General features: G+C 37.0%; 1 protein-coding gene across 1 annotated transcript in view; it reads left to right on the top strand.

Annotated features, from left to right (window-relative positions):
* KLHL4 (kelch like family member 4) overlaps positions 1 to 16269 on the top strand; it is a 43704-nt gene extending 27435 nt beyond the window's left edge. Inside the window, exons 5-11 of the mRNA XM_051630489.1 lie at positions 2838 to 3050; positions 4095 to 4281; positions 7285 to 7509; positions 9376 to 9538; positions 12061 to 12273; positions 13782 to 13953; positions 14639 to 16269. Of these exons, the coding sequence (XP_051486449.1) occupies positions 2838 to 3050; positions 4095 to 4281; positions 7285 to 7509; positions 9376 to 9538; positions 12061 to 12273; positions 13782 to 13953; positions 14639 to 14698 (1233 nt within the window). The 3' untranslated portion in view covers positions 14699 to 16269. The remainder of the gene's footprint in view (positions 1 to 2837; positions 3051 to 4094; positions 4282 to 7284; positions 7510 to 9375; positions 9539 to 12060; positions 12274 to 13781; positions 13954 to 14638) is intronic.
* Positions 16270 to 16485: the final 216 nt, after the last annotated feature.

Below are 16485 nucleotides of genomic sequence, written 5' to 3'. Positions count from 1 at the left end.
TTACAGAAGTACTGAAGGGAGACAAAAGCATACTTAGAAAAAATTGAGTTCTGTTTTGCCTTGTAGGACAAACTCAATGAGGTTAAATTTGCAGTATGGTTTGTATTATTTTCTTCCAAAATATGTAACAGGGCCTTAACGTGACCAACATCAAGAGGCAACAGAAACAGCCCGTTTCTATGCTTTGATTCAATACAAAGAAAAGGCTAGAGCTGATTTTAAGGTTAGATACACAGAAAAAGAACCAAAATAACATATGGGAAAGATTTGGAATGCTAAAAAGCAGCACATCCCTGACTAGAGCATAATCCTCCTCTGGCTCAAAGCAAGAAATGAATATTCAGAGTGTGGCAAACAGAGAAGCCAGAGAGCTTGCTGTGAAACCAAATCAAGGGAAAAAATACTGAGAGCAACAAAATCTGCTATAGCAACTCTACACACAAAAAGAATAGCAACTGCTACAGCTAAATAGATATAAAAAGATTTTCTTGTTAGGAGACACATGGCAGCTTTATGCTTGAAAAATTGGCGTAGTTTGTCAAAACCAGTTTAGAGGCTTCTTAATGCTGAGAGCATTCCAGCAAGAGATTGTACACTTCCACATCCTGAGATAAATGAGTGTGGCATGTGCAGATTGAGAGCACTGGTTGTGCTCCCTCGTGTCATACTAATGAATGGTTTGTTTAGCAGCAATCTAGATTCCTTTTATATTTTCACATTCGAGAAAGGGCATTTAAGACAGAGGTTCTCTCAACCTCTATATAATAGCATTAGGCCAATGCTATTATAAATGGCTCCACACCATTTATACTCGGAGCTTCCCCACTCTGCTGTTCCTCTTTTCTCCCACCACCCCTAGCACATGGGCAACAACTTCAACCATTTAAAATTCATGGTGCAGGTTTCTGCAAAAATTGAAATTGTCAGACAATCAGAGCCTTTTTTGAATAGAATTTTTTAACCATTTCTATCCTCCAGTCTTCCGCAGGAGTTAGACTTTTACTGTATTTTAAAAATATGTCATAGAAATAACAGTTTAAGAGCACTGTCTAATGGGAAGGATCACAGTGTATCTCTGAGACTTAGCAGTACTGCACACTCTCTCTTACATGTGCTCTTTATCTTCCTGAAAATAACTGGGAGCATTTCCAGCTCTAGAAGCACCTCCCGTATCTTCTGTGTGACGTAAATTGAGAATGCTGCCATGAAAGAGCAGCTTGCATGTCATAAAACAACTATCAAGTTTGCAGCTATTAACAAACTTAAGGCAGAAGAGGAAATCTGCACCAATTTGAAATAACCTTAAAAAAAAAAAAATTTAATCCCTTGAACTGATTTTTAAAAACCTTTGGAGAAAAAGACAATGCACACACACACAAAAGTGTTGTGGAAGAGAATAAATAAAACATTCTCTTGTCTCATGCCAACCTCAGACACTTGAAATTGCACACCTTAGAGGGAAGTCTATAAATTGGTACTGTAGATAGAGAAACTATTCAAATGACCTAGTAGTACTTAAATATTTTCATAAGATAATCAGCTATAAACACCACATCCATTCAATAAAACCAGACACAATGGAGACCTTCCCCTTCAAATATTTTAGCCATTGATGCAAAGTATTAACAGTTTCCTGCCCAGTATCTTTTTGTGCAGATAGAGCTTGTTCAGATAAACATCTTGTGCTAAATTTGTAATGAAGTGTGGACTGGCCTTCCTGTTCCTATTCTCTGAATGTCACAAATTTTAAAGCAGGATATGCATAGCAGAGCAAAGTTAACATCTCCTGTAACTAATGATACTTCTATATTTACATCCTTGGTACTCTTGAAAAGAGTTACAGAAAGCTGAGAAACTACTGAAAACAAATAATGCAAGTACCAGTTACTAACATGTCTTCATCAACCCAATTTCAAACTGGTTCCCAAATAAGATACATTACTTCCAGGTACATAGGTGGAAATTAAGGTTTCAAATACAGACAGGAATTCCTACATGCACTCTTTTGCAAGTAACACAAAAACCTCATCTCTCTTAACATAATTTATTTTTTTGCTTTGGAATTAGCGTAAGCAAGTGCACTGATATTTTAATATCAATTCCAATACTCTGTTAACTTGACTCTACAATATATTATTTTTATCAAAAATAATTCTTGGAAAGATTCTAGGGATTTAATATTTGTGGCCATTTCTGGAGCTGCTGCTTTTTATCACAGCAATAACTTCAATACTGAGACCCCTTTGTTGGAACTTCTACAATTTTCCATTGCCCAAAAGGTACTGCTAGAAAAGTGTGTTTAATTTCCCTTGCTATATTTTCTGCTACTAAGAGCACAGACATAGAGTCAACATCTGGTGCAGGCTGTTGCAAAAGGACTTGAAGATTTCAATGTAATTTGCTTAAAACTTCAATCTGATTGCAACAGAAGTTACCGACTTTATTTGAATGTTCTCTTGGCATTCTTAACTACACATTATGTCTTCAAAGAGCTTTTCTATTTTCAGTGTTAAGATCACATTGATGGACTAACCTGCCAGTGGCCAATCCCTAGGACAGGCCCATCCTGACAAGAAGCCTGCCAAACCCATCTGTAAGCATGGCAGTGTGAAGATGAGCACTGTCCTTCAGTCCTGCAAGAGTGAGGCAGCAAAGAGCAAACAAAATCTCCCAAATGTGGCAGCAGCAGATTCAGTGATCTTTAGAAGATATATTGTGGCTCCCTACACCATAGAGCAGGACAGGAATGAAATAAATGCAATGCCTACATTATCTAAGAAAACATCATTTCAAGGTGTGAAAATCATCAGTGCATTGACACCTTTTTTTCTTTCTAGGAACACTTCATAGAAGTAATAAAAAACCAGGAATTTCTTTTGCTCCCTGCTAATGAAATTGCAAAGCTCTTGTCTAGCGATGACATCAACGTTCCAGATGAAGAAGCCATATTCCAGGCCTTGATGATGTGGGTGAGGCATGATCTGCAAAACCGGCAACGAGACCTAGGAATGCTGCTTTCCTACATCAGGCTGCCCCTGCTTCCTCCCCAGGTATGGAAGGGAAGGGCCAGCAGGGAGCTTGACCACCAGCAGTGCTTGCCTCAAGCACCATTTAGACACAGAAAATAATTCTGTGGAAAGGTTCTGGTCTTGACTGGGGTGTTTTGGTCTTTTTTTTTCTTTTTTTTTTCCCCTATTGTAGATAGATGCATTATTTGTAAACACAGATAAAAAATAGCAACAACCCACACTGCCAGCATAACTACTAGGCTCAGAATTACCACTATAAAAATGTCAGTCTAACAGTATTACAAAAGTACAGTGTTTCTTTGTTGGGTACCAAAAGTAGTGGTTTTCCTTAGATACCAAGCAAAGATATTTATATAGATTTACTGAACTGCAGGACAGATTAAGGCACAATACTTAATTCTTTATTGCCACTGAAAGGAGACAAAACCAAAAGGGTCTAGATTGTTGCTGACTATTCTGAGCATTGACAGAATTTATCCTTTAAGACTGTAAGAGACACTTGATTGAACAAGTTCCAGAGATGGACAGACTAGTTTACAGCAAGCTGACACCGCTGTATCTGTGTCATAGAAGAATCTATGTATCTCAACAGAAAAACCTATAGGAATGTCAGGACTACAGATACTTTACGGATCTCCATGAGTGAAGCTGCAAATATTCAACTCTGGATTAAGTATGAAAATCCTATAGGCATTTTGTTTTAAATATATGCCTCATTTAATATATTCTAATATTCACAGAGACGTCCAGTACTGTATGTTAGATTTGCTTAAATTCACATTAAAAGGAATGTTGCATTCAGAAGGTGCAGTGCTACATTTGCAATTTAACCTTTTCTACAGGGTAGAAGGAAGTTTTTGGAAAAAATAAAGCAAAGACATCATACATAAAGACTTTTTTCCTACCTTTATATCATTTTGCTGGCATTAAAGCAGAGACTCTCAGAAAACTCAACAGAGAGGTGAATGGAAAATGAGTATTTGTAGCTACAAACAATTTAATCATTAAAGTATATACAATTTCCTTATTTAGATGTACATAAGATCCTCATTTACTATTTCTTAGTTACTAGCTGACCTAGAAAACAGCCCAATGTTTGCAGACGACCTAGAGTGTCAGAAGCTTCTCATGGAGGCTATGAAGTACCATCTGCTACCAGAAAGACGGTCCATGATGCAGAGTCCTCGAACTAAGCCTAGAAAATCTACCGTGGGTGCACTCTATGCTGTAGGAGGTATGGATGCCACTAAAGGTAAGTTCAGAAATTAACTGTATTCATTATTTGTATTACAGACATCCAGAAAATATATGGCAATGATTTAAAGACTTCTGCTAGGAAAAACAGCAATTTAGGGATGAAAAAGAGGGAAAAAAATAATGAACACAATCCTACTTGTCAGATGTTCTTTCTTCTTGCAAGAATCATATGCTTGTAAAAGATACACTGATACACTGTCCTACCTGAAGGACAGACTGGAAAAAATTGATTCAGGTGGTGATTTTAAGGTTAAGTTTTACAAGAATTTATGTATAGAGTTTGACTTTACAAATCAGAAGAAAAAATTAATTTTCAAAATACGTCAAGATTCTTTTAATGTTGTTTTAGAACCCTGTGCTCCATGTTTTGACAAGCTAGAAGGTTAGAGGAGGAAAATAAAACCAAAAAAAGCATTACAGAACTATTGATATCTCTTAGCTAAAGCTTATCAATTCATTATAAATTCATTAATGCAACGGTATGTGCAGCTTTTTTTCAGGACTTCATACACAGGGTTTTTTTTTCAGGTTTGTAGTTGAAAGTTAAATCTTACAATTATATTCCAGATTCTATTTTTTGAGTTTTTACAACTGCCATCAGCTCACAGCTTTGCACATTACACTATTCTATTTAGTAGGCAGAATATTAAATCATTTTCTACAGGAACCTTAACTTCAAACTCACAGCTTGGAGCCAAAGAACTATAATTAGTTTAAAGTCCAGCAACTTGCTGAACATTGTAACTTTTAGCTGTGTGAGTTCACTGTTAACAGAATAGCACAAGCTAATCCATTTCATGGTTTGCAAAAAGTTGCTGATGACTGATTTTTCCTGTATGAGAGATCTTGCAGGGCCCCCTTACTGTCTCTGTGCAATCCAATACAAAATACACATTTGTCGCCATCACCACATGAAAATAGGGCAGTTTAGCAAAATGAAGTTAAACTGTAGCAATTAGTATAGTCAGTGATACCGATTATTTATCAATTATATACAACAACCAAGAATTAAAGCTAATCTTTAAATTAAAATGAGAATAAAATTTTCTAAATGGTTTTTCTCAGTAAAGGTTATGCAAAGCAAGGGCTATTTCAGTCAACAACTGCACTTCCTGTTGCTGCCTCTTTTACTTGTTACCTTGGAATAAAGCCAATTGTTTGAACTTTTGCCTTTTGATGGTTAAGAAGAACAGCACTTCCTCTCCTCCCTGCTGTCCTCTGACGCATGAATTGAGCCTGTGCTGGACTGGAAGATAAAGGAAACAGCACCTAAGAGGCTATGATGCACTGGAAGAAAGCTCTGAGAAAGGAGTAGCTACTGCCTCTGGCAATCATACACTTTCTGTGATAAAACAAACACTCAGGGAACACCAGGTTGGGCTTTGTGCTTATCTCAGGTAGTATATGAATTCAAATCTCAACTACAAATGATCAAAAGAAGATCAAAGAGCCATTTTTTGGGCTGGTATTTTGACAAATTTGAATGTGCCTAAACCCCATTCATTATCTTTGAAAACCTGCCTTCAAGCCCCTGTAAAAATCACAGCCTACAGGGTGTGTCTGAACAAACTGGATACTTTAATGTGTTTTTCCTGCTTTTAGTTACTATGCGAGATACTTCTTTTGAAGCTGAGAACTTTGGGGCATTCACATATTAGCATAGAACAAATAGGAAGGAATCAAAGCAGAGCAGACAGACTTAACAAAATGGAAAGCACAGTCAAAGAAAGCCAGTCACTCAGAATAAAAGAAGACAGGAAAGGGGAAAAAGTAGAATTTCTTTCTTTTATTTCAGATGGATCTCCTAGTTTCTTTTCCAGTCTATGCATTTGGAAAAGCACATAGAGGAGAGAAAAGGTATCATGAGAGAAGCTCTTATTTCACTAAATTTATTGAGTATAGCAGATGATCTCTAGCAGATTCTACTTGTGAAACATCTCTAAACCAAATGCTACCTTTCTCCTCTGCTTTACTGCATGGTCATTTTGCTGATGTAAATAATTCCTCAGCCACTGACTGCCTGTTGTCATTCTCAAAATACTACTTCTCTGGTCTAAAATCCCAGTCAAGGCAGAGGCAGGAAATGAGTGCTGTTTTTCTTATCTGGTTGCCTTTCAGTTGAGCTAGAGCTGAGCTCCAGGGTGCAATGCATGTGCAACTGCCAATCCCCTATTCTACCTTGGTTGTTTCTCAGCCATCTCCTCACTGTACTAAATAACTCTCAAAGGAGCAATTACAGCTGCTGAGTGACTGACAGGAGCCAGCACACGGCCAAGTGTCAGCTTGCAATGGCAGAGAGCTAGCCACTTGTTACAGTAAAAACATTACTAGAAGTTCAGCGACCTGAAAAAATTGAAAATACAGCTTATCTATTACAGCAGATGAGCAGTTATTGCAAGGCAGCTGCAAAGGTGAACCTCAGAAAAGATACCTGTGGACTCAGAAAACACTTGGCCTTCTGTCTGTCTCCATCATAAAAAGAAAAATATCCAAACTATTAATGAAGATGAATGCCCAAGTCCTAAGCCAGGCAGACACATGGATACGTTTTCAGGTTTTGATACCACTCGTGGTTTAAGCACAAGCATGGTTAAAGAGTACAAAGTTATGAGATACCATATTAATAAGGAATTTAAAAATAACAACCACCAACAATGACAACAACAATCACAAAACCCCTACCTTACCTTATGCAAATGAGTAACAGACTTAACTTATCTCCAAAATTTTCAGTATTAAAAAATGTGCTGATGTTTAGTTCTGATCTTTTTGTCCCTGGTTTAGTCTAATAAATATGACAAACATACGCACATGCACTTAATGCAGCTTTCTTACCAGGTTCCCATTTCATAACTGAAGCTCCCAGGGAGCCACAGTAAAAGTTCACACACAGAATTTCAGTGTGTTACAATTTAATAATGATTTGGTTTGTACTGACTATTTTCTGCTGGGTACTGATCACTTCCTGACTATCTCATAATACTTACATTTTTAACAGGTACCACTACAATTGAAAAATATGACCTCAGGACTAACAGTTGGGTACAAATTGGTACCATGAATGGTCGAAGATTACAATTTGGAGTTGCAGTAATTGACAACAAGCTCTACATTGTGGGAGGACGAGATGGTCTGAAAACTTCTAACATTGTTGAATGTTTCAACCCTATCACAAAAGTCTGGACTACAATGCCTCCTATGTCAACACACAGACATGGCCTAGGTAAGAGGTGCTCTGTCTTTGTAAATACCTTGGATCACATAGAAATGAATTGCGATTGACACAAACACTGCTGACCTAACTTTTTAAAGCATTTAATAACATGCAGCAATATTTGCACAAGATATCTTTCAAAGAGAGTTGCCTATTGCCATAATTTTGACAGTGATATTTCTTAGTATTCACCTAATTTATACTGGTCTTCCAGAGTTCCTGATGCTTTTAGAAAATTCTAAAATATAAGCAACAGTTAAAATAATCAATCAAATAATCAATCTTCATCTACTGTAATTGGTCAAGAGATATGTTTGCAATACAGTAACAATCTGATTTTCAGGTTATTTTAAATTATGACTTAAGCCCAGAGGTACCAAACACCTCTAAAAATCAGATCACACTGATCAGTGATCACTCACACTGAAGAAAACATTGCAAAGAAATAAGTAAAACCTCACTGATTTTAATGTTGTAATTACAAGAAGATTTACAGAGCTCTGCCATGGCTTAGTATCTATGGGTCTTTATTGCACAATAATCCTTCATATTATTCACAGTGAATAATATGAATATGAAATCTAGAATTTATTTCTGGAGCTATAAAAAAAAAGGTTTACAGTTAAGGAGACTGGAAGGGAGCAAATATGATGATTTCTGAATGATTTATATAACACAGTTCTAACGAAAAAGCTGGATTCTCTTCAGGTTAAAGAAACAGGTATTGCTTGAAATCAGCAGGAAGTTCTAATGACCTAGAGTATTTTACTGAATAATAGAAAAATATTTATAACAGAAGTATTTGATAACCCTTTGTGGCCTCTATCCCCTTCCCCACCCCTTGGTGGACAAAGTATATTGTAGGGTTCTTACCAGTTGGTCTGTCAAATTTATAAAAGAAAATACTGGCAGGTAGAAAAGGGAAAGAAAACCAAACAGATGAAATAATTATCATTGAAGTCTTTATAATTATCAACTGCAGGGACATAATTCTAGCCAACAAGTAGGTCAGCAGGAAATCTGACTGCCCAAAGTTAGGTTTTTACATGTGCATCAGCCTGGCTGGCAGAGCTGTCTTACACTTCCAGCTCCTATTAGCTTCTGTGTGATTTTGTGGAGGGTTAGCACTTTTGAAAAAATCAGGCCATGTATATTTAGGCCTGAAAAGACAGATTTAGAAAACTTCTAAGCAGACAGATTCAAACCTTTTACCTTACCTAACAAAGGAATCAAACAGCAGCAGCTGCCCAAAGCGGAAGCAGAAAAGCCCTTCTTTCTGGAGAAGGACAATGACACAGGGTACATCCATACAGAGACAGCCAAGTTCACTCTCCTGTGCCTCAAAAACAACAGATACAAACCTGCTCTTATCCAAAAGTGTGTTCCCCTTACAGGCAATAAAATGTTAAGGGCAGTCAGCTACCCACCCACTCAGGCTTCACACTGGCAGGTCTACAGAACTTCAGCTGGCTCAGAATAAGGATGGGTGGTTGGCTTGGGTATATTTTTCATTGCAAAGCTCAACCTTTGCCTTTCTTTACAAGAACTGCATTGTTTCTCATTTAGGAGCTAGATTTGTTCTGCATACAGTCAACTGAATTGGAAGAGATAAATGTCCACGAAGTGACACATCAGAACTAAAGCAGCTTTCCTCTAACCTTTTGGCAAAAGATAATACTTGTTCAGGAAAACACTGTGTATGAAGTATTTTGCTTATCTCTGTTTATTCTGCCAAATGACATGGCAGCTTTTAGATAGTTTCATACCAGCTGAAATTGTTTATCTGCATACAGGGAATTAAAGTATGAAGTTAATACATTATTGGTCACTGAAATTACTAGATACTGCATTTTGTCCCTCATTCTGTCTCCTAAGGGGTAGCAATGCTTGAAGGACCAATGTATGCTGTTGGTGGCCATGATGGATGGAGTTACCTTAATACTGTAGAGAGATGGGACCCACAAGCCCGGCAGTGGAACTATGTTGCGAGCATGTCAACCCCTCGGAGCACCGTGGGGGTTGCAGCACTGAACAGCAAGTATGTCAACAGGAAAAGCTCTCTTTTGGTTTTTCATTTTCTTCCTTCCTTGAAAATACAGCTCCTTAAATTTTCTTTTCAATGTGATAGTAATTAATCACCTCAAGAAAACAAAGAGAGAATATAAAGCACAACAATAAGAAAGGAAAACTTCCTTTGTTGTGTGGTAAATTGTTCTCAAACTTGCAGTTTTAAACATACTTCGAGTTAAAGCAATTTGAAAATGTTACTAACATATAAAAAGTTTACCTAGAATATAACTTATGGGTATATAACATCAGCTACTTAAAAAAAAATACTCCCAAGATCATGTTTACATTCTAAAAGCACTGTGTCTAAGGAAGCACTATTTGAAAGAACATGGAGAAACAAAGTCATTCCTCTGTTATTTTACACCTTGCTTGTATAACTTTAACATACAAGTTTACAGTCAAGAATACTTTTTAAAAGGTTAAAGGCATATGGGGTGTTCAATGAAAGGAAGATGAGTTTAATGATTATGGATGGAATAAACAGCCTTTCATAAGTATTATCCTACCCAGAATTATTCTGCCCTTCACCTGTTGCTCAAATACACAGAGACAACTTGTTCACTGCACGTTGGTTTTCCCATCAAGATTTTCAAAAACTTAGGTAAACATCCTCTAAGACACTAAAGCCACTCATGTACTTTTACATGGGAACAAGCCCTTGTATGAATCCACTCTATAACCTGTAGTGAACAACGTGTTACACCTTATTGTATGTTCCTGTTTGAAAGTAGGTGTTTTTCAGCACCAGGAAGAACTACTCATAAATCAACAATTAAGATAATTATTTTATCCTTCTTCAGCAAGATAGCCTGGTGCTGCAAACACAAAAGCCTTCTAAAGGCCCCCACATTATGTTGAAGACCCGTGGCTTGAACCAACTTTCCTTCTTATTGAAATCTGTGGAAAGCTGTCAGCAATGACAGTTTGCAGGCAGACATCTGCATTTAGCCTGAAACTTATCACTGGCTTCCCTGTTCACTTCTTAAATTCCAGTAAAAGAGAAGGATAAAGAGCACAAATAAGGATATCAGCAAACAGATATTTGCAAATGCAAAACTTCATATTCAAATCAGTGTTTTGCATTCAAACATGACATAATTTTAATCTTTAACTCAAAAGTCCAAGAGAGGCAGGACAGCCTACTTAGGTCCCTGTTGTATCTCAGAGGAAATGTTCTCAGCATAAACTTAACTACAAACTCTTGTTGGTACCTTCCACAGCGACATGCAGGAAACCACTTTGTCAAAGAGGAAATCCAGCCTGATCCTGCCTCTGTTCTCAGTCACTGACACAAACTGTCTGTGGCCTGGCTTAAATCATGTCTGTTAGCCTAGTGATGTAATTTCTGGCATACCAGAAGAAGCTGGGATCAAACATCCACCATTCAGTGCTACTGCTGCTGTCTAACCAAGCAGAAAGCTTCTCCTTCTCCTGTTTCCCTAAGTCACGCAATATTTTTTTTCTACTCAACCACCAGAAAAGACTTCAAATTTCTCTGACCAATGGTCTATTGAAAACATCAGTCAGTAATGGCATTTTTTTTTTTCCTTAGAGCGTGGGGAACACTACCATGTTTCTAGACATTACAGAAAGCAAAAAATCCCAACCAATCTGTCTATGCAGTTACTTCCTCTCTCTGTGAAAGCTGTGTAAACAAGTAGTCTGTATCTAATGGCATGATGTGAAAAGAAAACAAATCAAATAATCAAGTTTTCTAAGGGTCTTCCATACACAAACACTAGAAGAGCAAAACAGGAGTTTTGTATTATTCTAACTGAATTTTCTAGTTAATTTTCTAGGAGGGACTTTGAATAAGGGCATGTAGCAATAGGACAAGGGGTAATGGCTTTAAACTGGAAGAGGGAAGGTTTAGATTAGACATTAGGAAGAAATTCTTCCTTGTGAAGGTGGTGAGACACTGGAACAGTTTTGTCCAGGGAAGCTGTGGCTGCCCCATTCTTAAAAGTGTTCAAGGCCAGGTTGGATGGCGCTTGACGAAACCTGGTCTAGCGGAAGATGTTCCTGCATATGTAGAGGGTGGAATTAGATGATCTTCAGGGTCCCTTCCAAACCAAACCCTTCTGTGATTCTGTGATTAACAGTTTAGGAAAATGCTTAGTGTGCTACAAAGATGTCAAATACTCCAGAAACTTGTCATAGGGAACACTACCCATATGTTTCAAACATATGTAGCATCTTTCAATTAAATTCCATGCATAGTTCTTATTTAAAGAAGTTCATATGCATTTTCAAGCCTAAAGCTGAAACACGACTGCTTGACCATTTACACTGCGTGTGAAGAATAGAACTTCATATAGCATGCAAAAACTTCTGTGCAAAGAAAGTTCTAGAGCAGAGCTGTCAGATAGCAAATACTGGGCATAATGAGAAGTTTAAAGTGATCTGAATTAAATTAACCAAAGGAGGTTCCTTTTAAAATGAGAAAGTAAAGACTGAAATGGTTTGCCTTCTTGTGGGTAATTATCCCAGACTCTATGCTGTTGGTGGACGAGATGGCAGCTCCTGCTTAAAATCAATGGAATGCTTTGATCCACACACGAACAAGTGGAGTATATGTGCTTCCATGTCCAAGAGAAGAGGTGGAGTTGGTGTTGCAACCTACAATGGGTTTTTATATGCTGTGGGAGGTCACGATGCACCTGCTTCCAACCACTGCTCTCGACTTTCTGACTGTGTAGAAAGGTAAGGAATTTGTTTTTCTCTTTGTTTTATTTTACATTCCAGGAAGGAAATATAAAATAATTTATAGCAGCAAGGGAAGTCTCTTCACAATTGGAATGTTATTCTTGTAATTCATATTGTGTTTTTTTTCAAATAATAATTTGAGCAGAATAACTGATTTCCAATGCTCCTGTGGTAACAAAAGAATTAAGCCTCAGAGCAAGCTGCCCCCAGCACCCCTTCTATTTGAGCTGCCCAGGCGCCAGGTAAAGGCAACTTAAGTTAGATAAATTTAACATGTGACTGTTTCAGTTCCCAAGTGCCAAAACCCAGATTTGGGCTACTTAGGTCATATATTGTAGGAACTAAATACTTTTCAGTTATCTTCCTCCAATAATATGGCTGATATTGACCAAAAGATTAAAAAGATAATAAATCTCACATACTCCCACAGGCAGTAGTTACTACACAGGTATTTTCTGATGGAGGAGACTGATGGAAAGAGCCTTGTTTCTGTAAGAAACTGTTGCTATAGGAGATCAGGCCACAACACATGCTAAGGGTCTGATTTTGCAAGCACAAAAACCCCAACCACCAAGCATGCACCAAAGCAACCTACTTTTGGTAGCACACAACTGTTGGCAGTGAAATTGTACTTTTTTTGAAAGGAAAACACTGTTCATCTGATTCTAATTTAATCCCATTTTTGTGTTCTCCATTGATGAGCACAGTTCTTAAGAAAAATGCAAATTCTGGACATTTCTTTTTCAGAAACAGAGCTCTTGTGTGTCAAATGCTGCTTTGCCACTGTGGTGGCATGTGGCACAATGTAAGAGGACAAGAGAACACCTGAGCCCTGGGTTAGAAGGGAACATAACGAGTGGGGACAACCCCTCTGGCTGTCTGATGGGCCGTGGGTATTCATTGACCCTCTAGTGTCATTTGGGGACAAGAAAGGAAAACTGTGCAAGGATTCAGCTCCCTGATTAAGTTTTGTTCTCAGTTATGTGGTGTAAAGCTGGGACTATCTTGGAATTCACTTGAGTTTATATTGGAAATTGAGTACATATCAGAAATAAAACCAACACTGATGTAAAATGTAAAATGCTGCCATGTATTTTGTGTTACAGATTTTATCAACTATATGCAATATTTATCTTCTTTTACAGTGACATTTTCTGAAAACATTAGTTCTGACAAGAAAGAGAAAATAATATATTGAAATGAACTTTGCTGAGTCAATTGATGTCTGTGGTATTATTCCCTTAGGCCTCATTTATGCTCAAAATGTATTGATTGTTTAATCTGAAAAAAATGGAGAGACTGTAATCAAAAAGCATTCTTCCATGTGCTTGAAGACCCCTCTAGTGGCTAAATTAAATATTCAGTCGTGTTACTCACAATTCTCTATACTGGTTCATGGCATAAATGGAATTAAAATACAGGAGAAAAGAAGCAAATACCAATAATTTAAATTTCAACTGTGTTTCTACAATGTATTTTCTAATTCTAATCATAAAATATCCTAGGTATGATCCTAAAACAGATGCCTGGACAACAGTGGCCCCCTTGAGTGTGCCTCGGGATGCTGTTGGAATTTGTCCTTTGGGGGACAGACTATATGCTGTTGGGGGCTATGATGGCCACACGTACCTGGACACCGTGGAGTCCTATGATGCTCAAAATAATGAGTGGACAGAGGTAATAGGAAGAACCATTTAATAAATAATAGGAATTCTTCCTGTGCATAAGGGGATTTCTGCCTGAATAATGGACAAACTAAGAATGAGCACATTGCAAAATTATCCCTGGTTTTGTGAAGAATGCAGTAATACTACAGTTGGGCTTGTATAAAATGCTGTTTGCCTCTCCTGTGAAATAACTGGAACATTTTTCAGACTAAAGGGTAGAGGCAGTACGTGGCAAGCAAACCAGGTTGCACAAATCAGTTTGGGCTTGAAGCACTTGAAAGGGCTGGGGTTGGGGCTGGTGTGCCTTGGTCAGCAGTGTCTTCTGCTGGGAACTACCCAGTTCCCATAGTTCTCACCATCCCTGAGATCACGAGGAAATATTTAAAATCCATTTGCAGTTACACAGTCCACATTCTTGGACTTCCAAAAGTTAAGAGCAACAACACCAGCCTACACTCCTGTAACTCTCAGCAGCTGCTAAAGTATTTTCCCAAGAAGCCAAAACTGTGTTTTCAGAGCCCTAGTTAAATATAATTTTTTTAGCAGAACATTAGTTTCAAGGAACAAATTGCTTTCCCTTTAATCGGCAAGTAATTTCTTCTAGTCATATCCAGAGTAGTCTCCTAAAAATGATTTTTCCTTTTTATTCTACACACCCCCCTACTCCCCCCCCTCTTTTTTTTCTCTCTTTTTAGGAAGTTCCAGTCAATATTGGAAGGGCTGGAGCTTGTGTTGTTGTCGTGAAGCTGCCCTGATGACTACAAATACTGTGAAACTAAACTGAGTGGAGTTCCATGAAGACTGAGTCAGGAAGATAAGAAACATTTCCAGGAAGCAGCACAGACTACACACATCTCAGTAGCCCCCCATATAGAGAACACTTATCTCTGAGTCATGATGTTATTAGAGCACAAAGTATCTTATCATTACAAAAATCAGAGAACTTTGCCTAAGTGAATTATTTTATTATGCCTAATACATAAAAACTCAATAATATGTTTAAATGGATCAGGTTTGTTACAAAGTCTATCTGTTATTTATAAAATGCAGTAGTAAAGTGATAATGGGTGTATAAGATTTCATAAACTTTTCTATTTGGCAGTAATGCTAATGTTTATAAAAAAGAGCTTTTTTAAGTAAATGAAAATGAGTAAGAGAGAAACACCTTCAACAGAGCTGCACAGAAGGAAGTATTTGCCCATAAATATAGTTGGCAACTAAATATTATCTGCAGAAGTAGCTTCATTCCTACATCCAGAAATTAAATCACTAAATTAACTTTAAAATCAAATCAGAGAAGCATGGAATTTGATTGCTATTCAGCCTCCAGCACACTGTGACAGATTACCCATTTTCAGCAGTGTATTCAATTGAATGGTGCAAGTGAAGAAGTCGTGGGACTAAGGTAACTTTGTGTTAGTAAGTCAAGAGAAAGAAATCTCGTTTGTCAAAACACGATGCTAATATCATTTGCAATCATTTTCACAGTGCATAGATGTATTTTAATGCTGATTTGTGTGTCAGGTTATTCATGTCTTTGCCCACTAACCATCTGTCAGTACATGTTAAACTAATTTGACTATTCTTGGGATAATCACCCTGTATTAAATTTTGAAACAATCATATAATAACATTCCTTTAATATAACTCACAAAATGACATTTTTATATCATATTGATATGACAGTCTTTGACCTCAGCTGAAGATTACCAGCTTTCTCTCATGTGCAGTAGAAATATGGTAAGAAAAACCCACATCCACTGTGTAACTTTATATACCATTTATATAAGCATGTTAATGTTTATTTGAAATTAAGGGAATGCTAAGGAATCAAGAGCAAACAGGAAAAGAATCACCTGAAAACAGCACATAATATTCCACATGCATGATATTTTTTGTGTGCCAATTTCTAATGAAGGTTTTGATTTGATTTGCATTATTTTTTTTCTTTTTTAAAAAAATATAATTTAAAATGCTGAAAATGTATTTTAGGAAAACAAAGAAGAATGTATGTAAGATATTCTATGCTGTAAAGCACAATATTTGGACAGTATCTTCTTTAGTGTTTGTTATGTTGTTGTTTTGTCAAGATCAGAAAACTTCAGGACAGAGATGAAAATTCTGAATGTGCAGAAGAACATTCCTGATAGAATACTGTATTTTCAGAATTCAGCAATATGCTATTTAAAAAAAAAAAAAAGTAGTATTAATCCTATTGAGTGCTTCTAAAGATGAAATCTCGTAAGCATATTTATAAAAGGTAAACATTTTTAACTTTAAAAATCAATTATGTTTATATATAGCATGTTACATTCAAATAAAATTTACTTTCTCTGCTAAGAAAATTCAGCCTGTGTTTTAACAACTTTGTGGGTTGTTGTTTTTTTTTTTTCATCTTTTCAATAATAGAAAAGACAGAAGCATCAATCACATATTTTAAAGAACAAAAGACCCTGTCTTAGTGTCCTTACTGCATCTAGTCCACACAAGCTAAACTTTTCCTTCCTTCTAGCACTTCTTTTTAGATAGAATTCAGCTTTTT

Source organism: Apus apus, chromosome 12 (genome assembly GCF_020740795.1).
Source record: "Apus apus isolate bApuApu2 chromosome 12, bApuApu2.pri.cur, whole genome shotgun sequence".
Classification (NCBI taxonomy): domain Eukaryota; kingdom Metazoa; phylum Chordata; class Aves; order Apodiformes; family Apodidae; genus Apus; species Apus apus.
The sequence above is the reverse complement of the archived record's forward strand: the minus strand, read 5'-3'. Positions and strand labels throughout refer to the sequence as shown.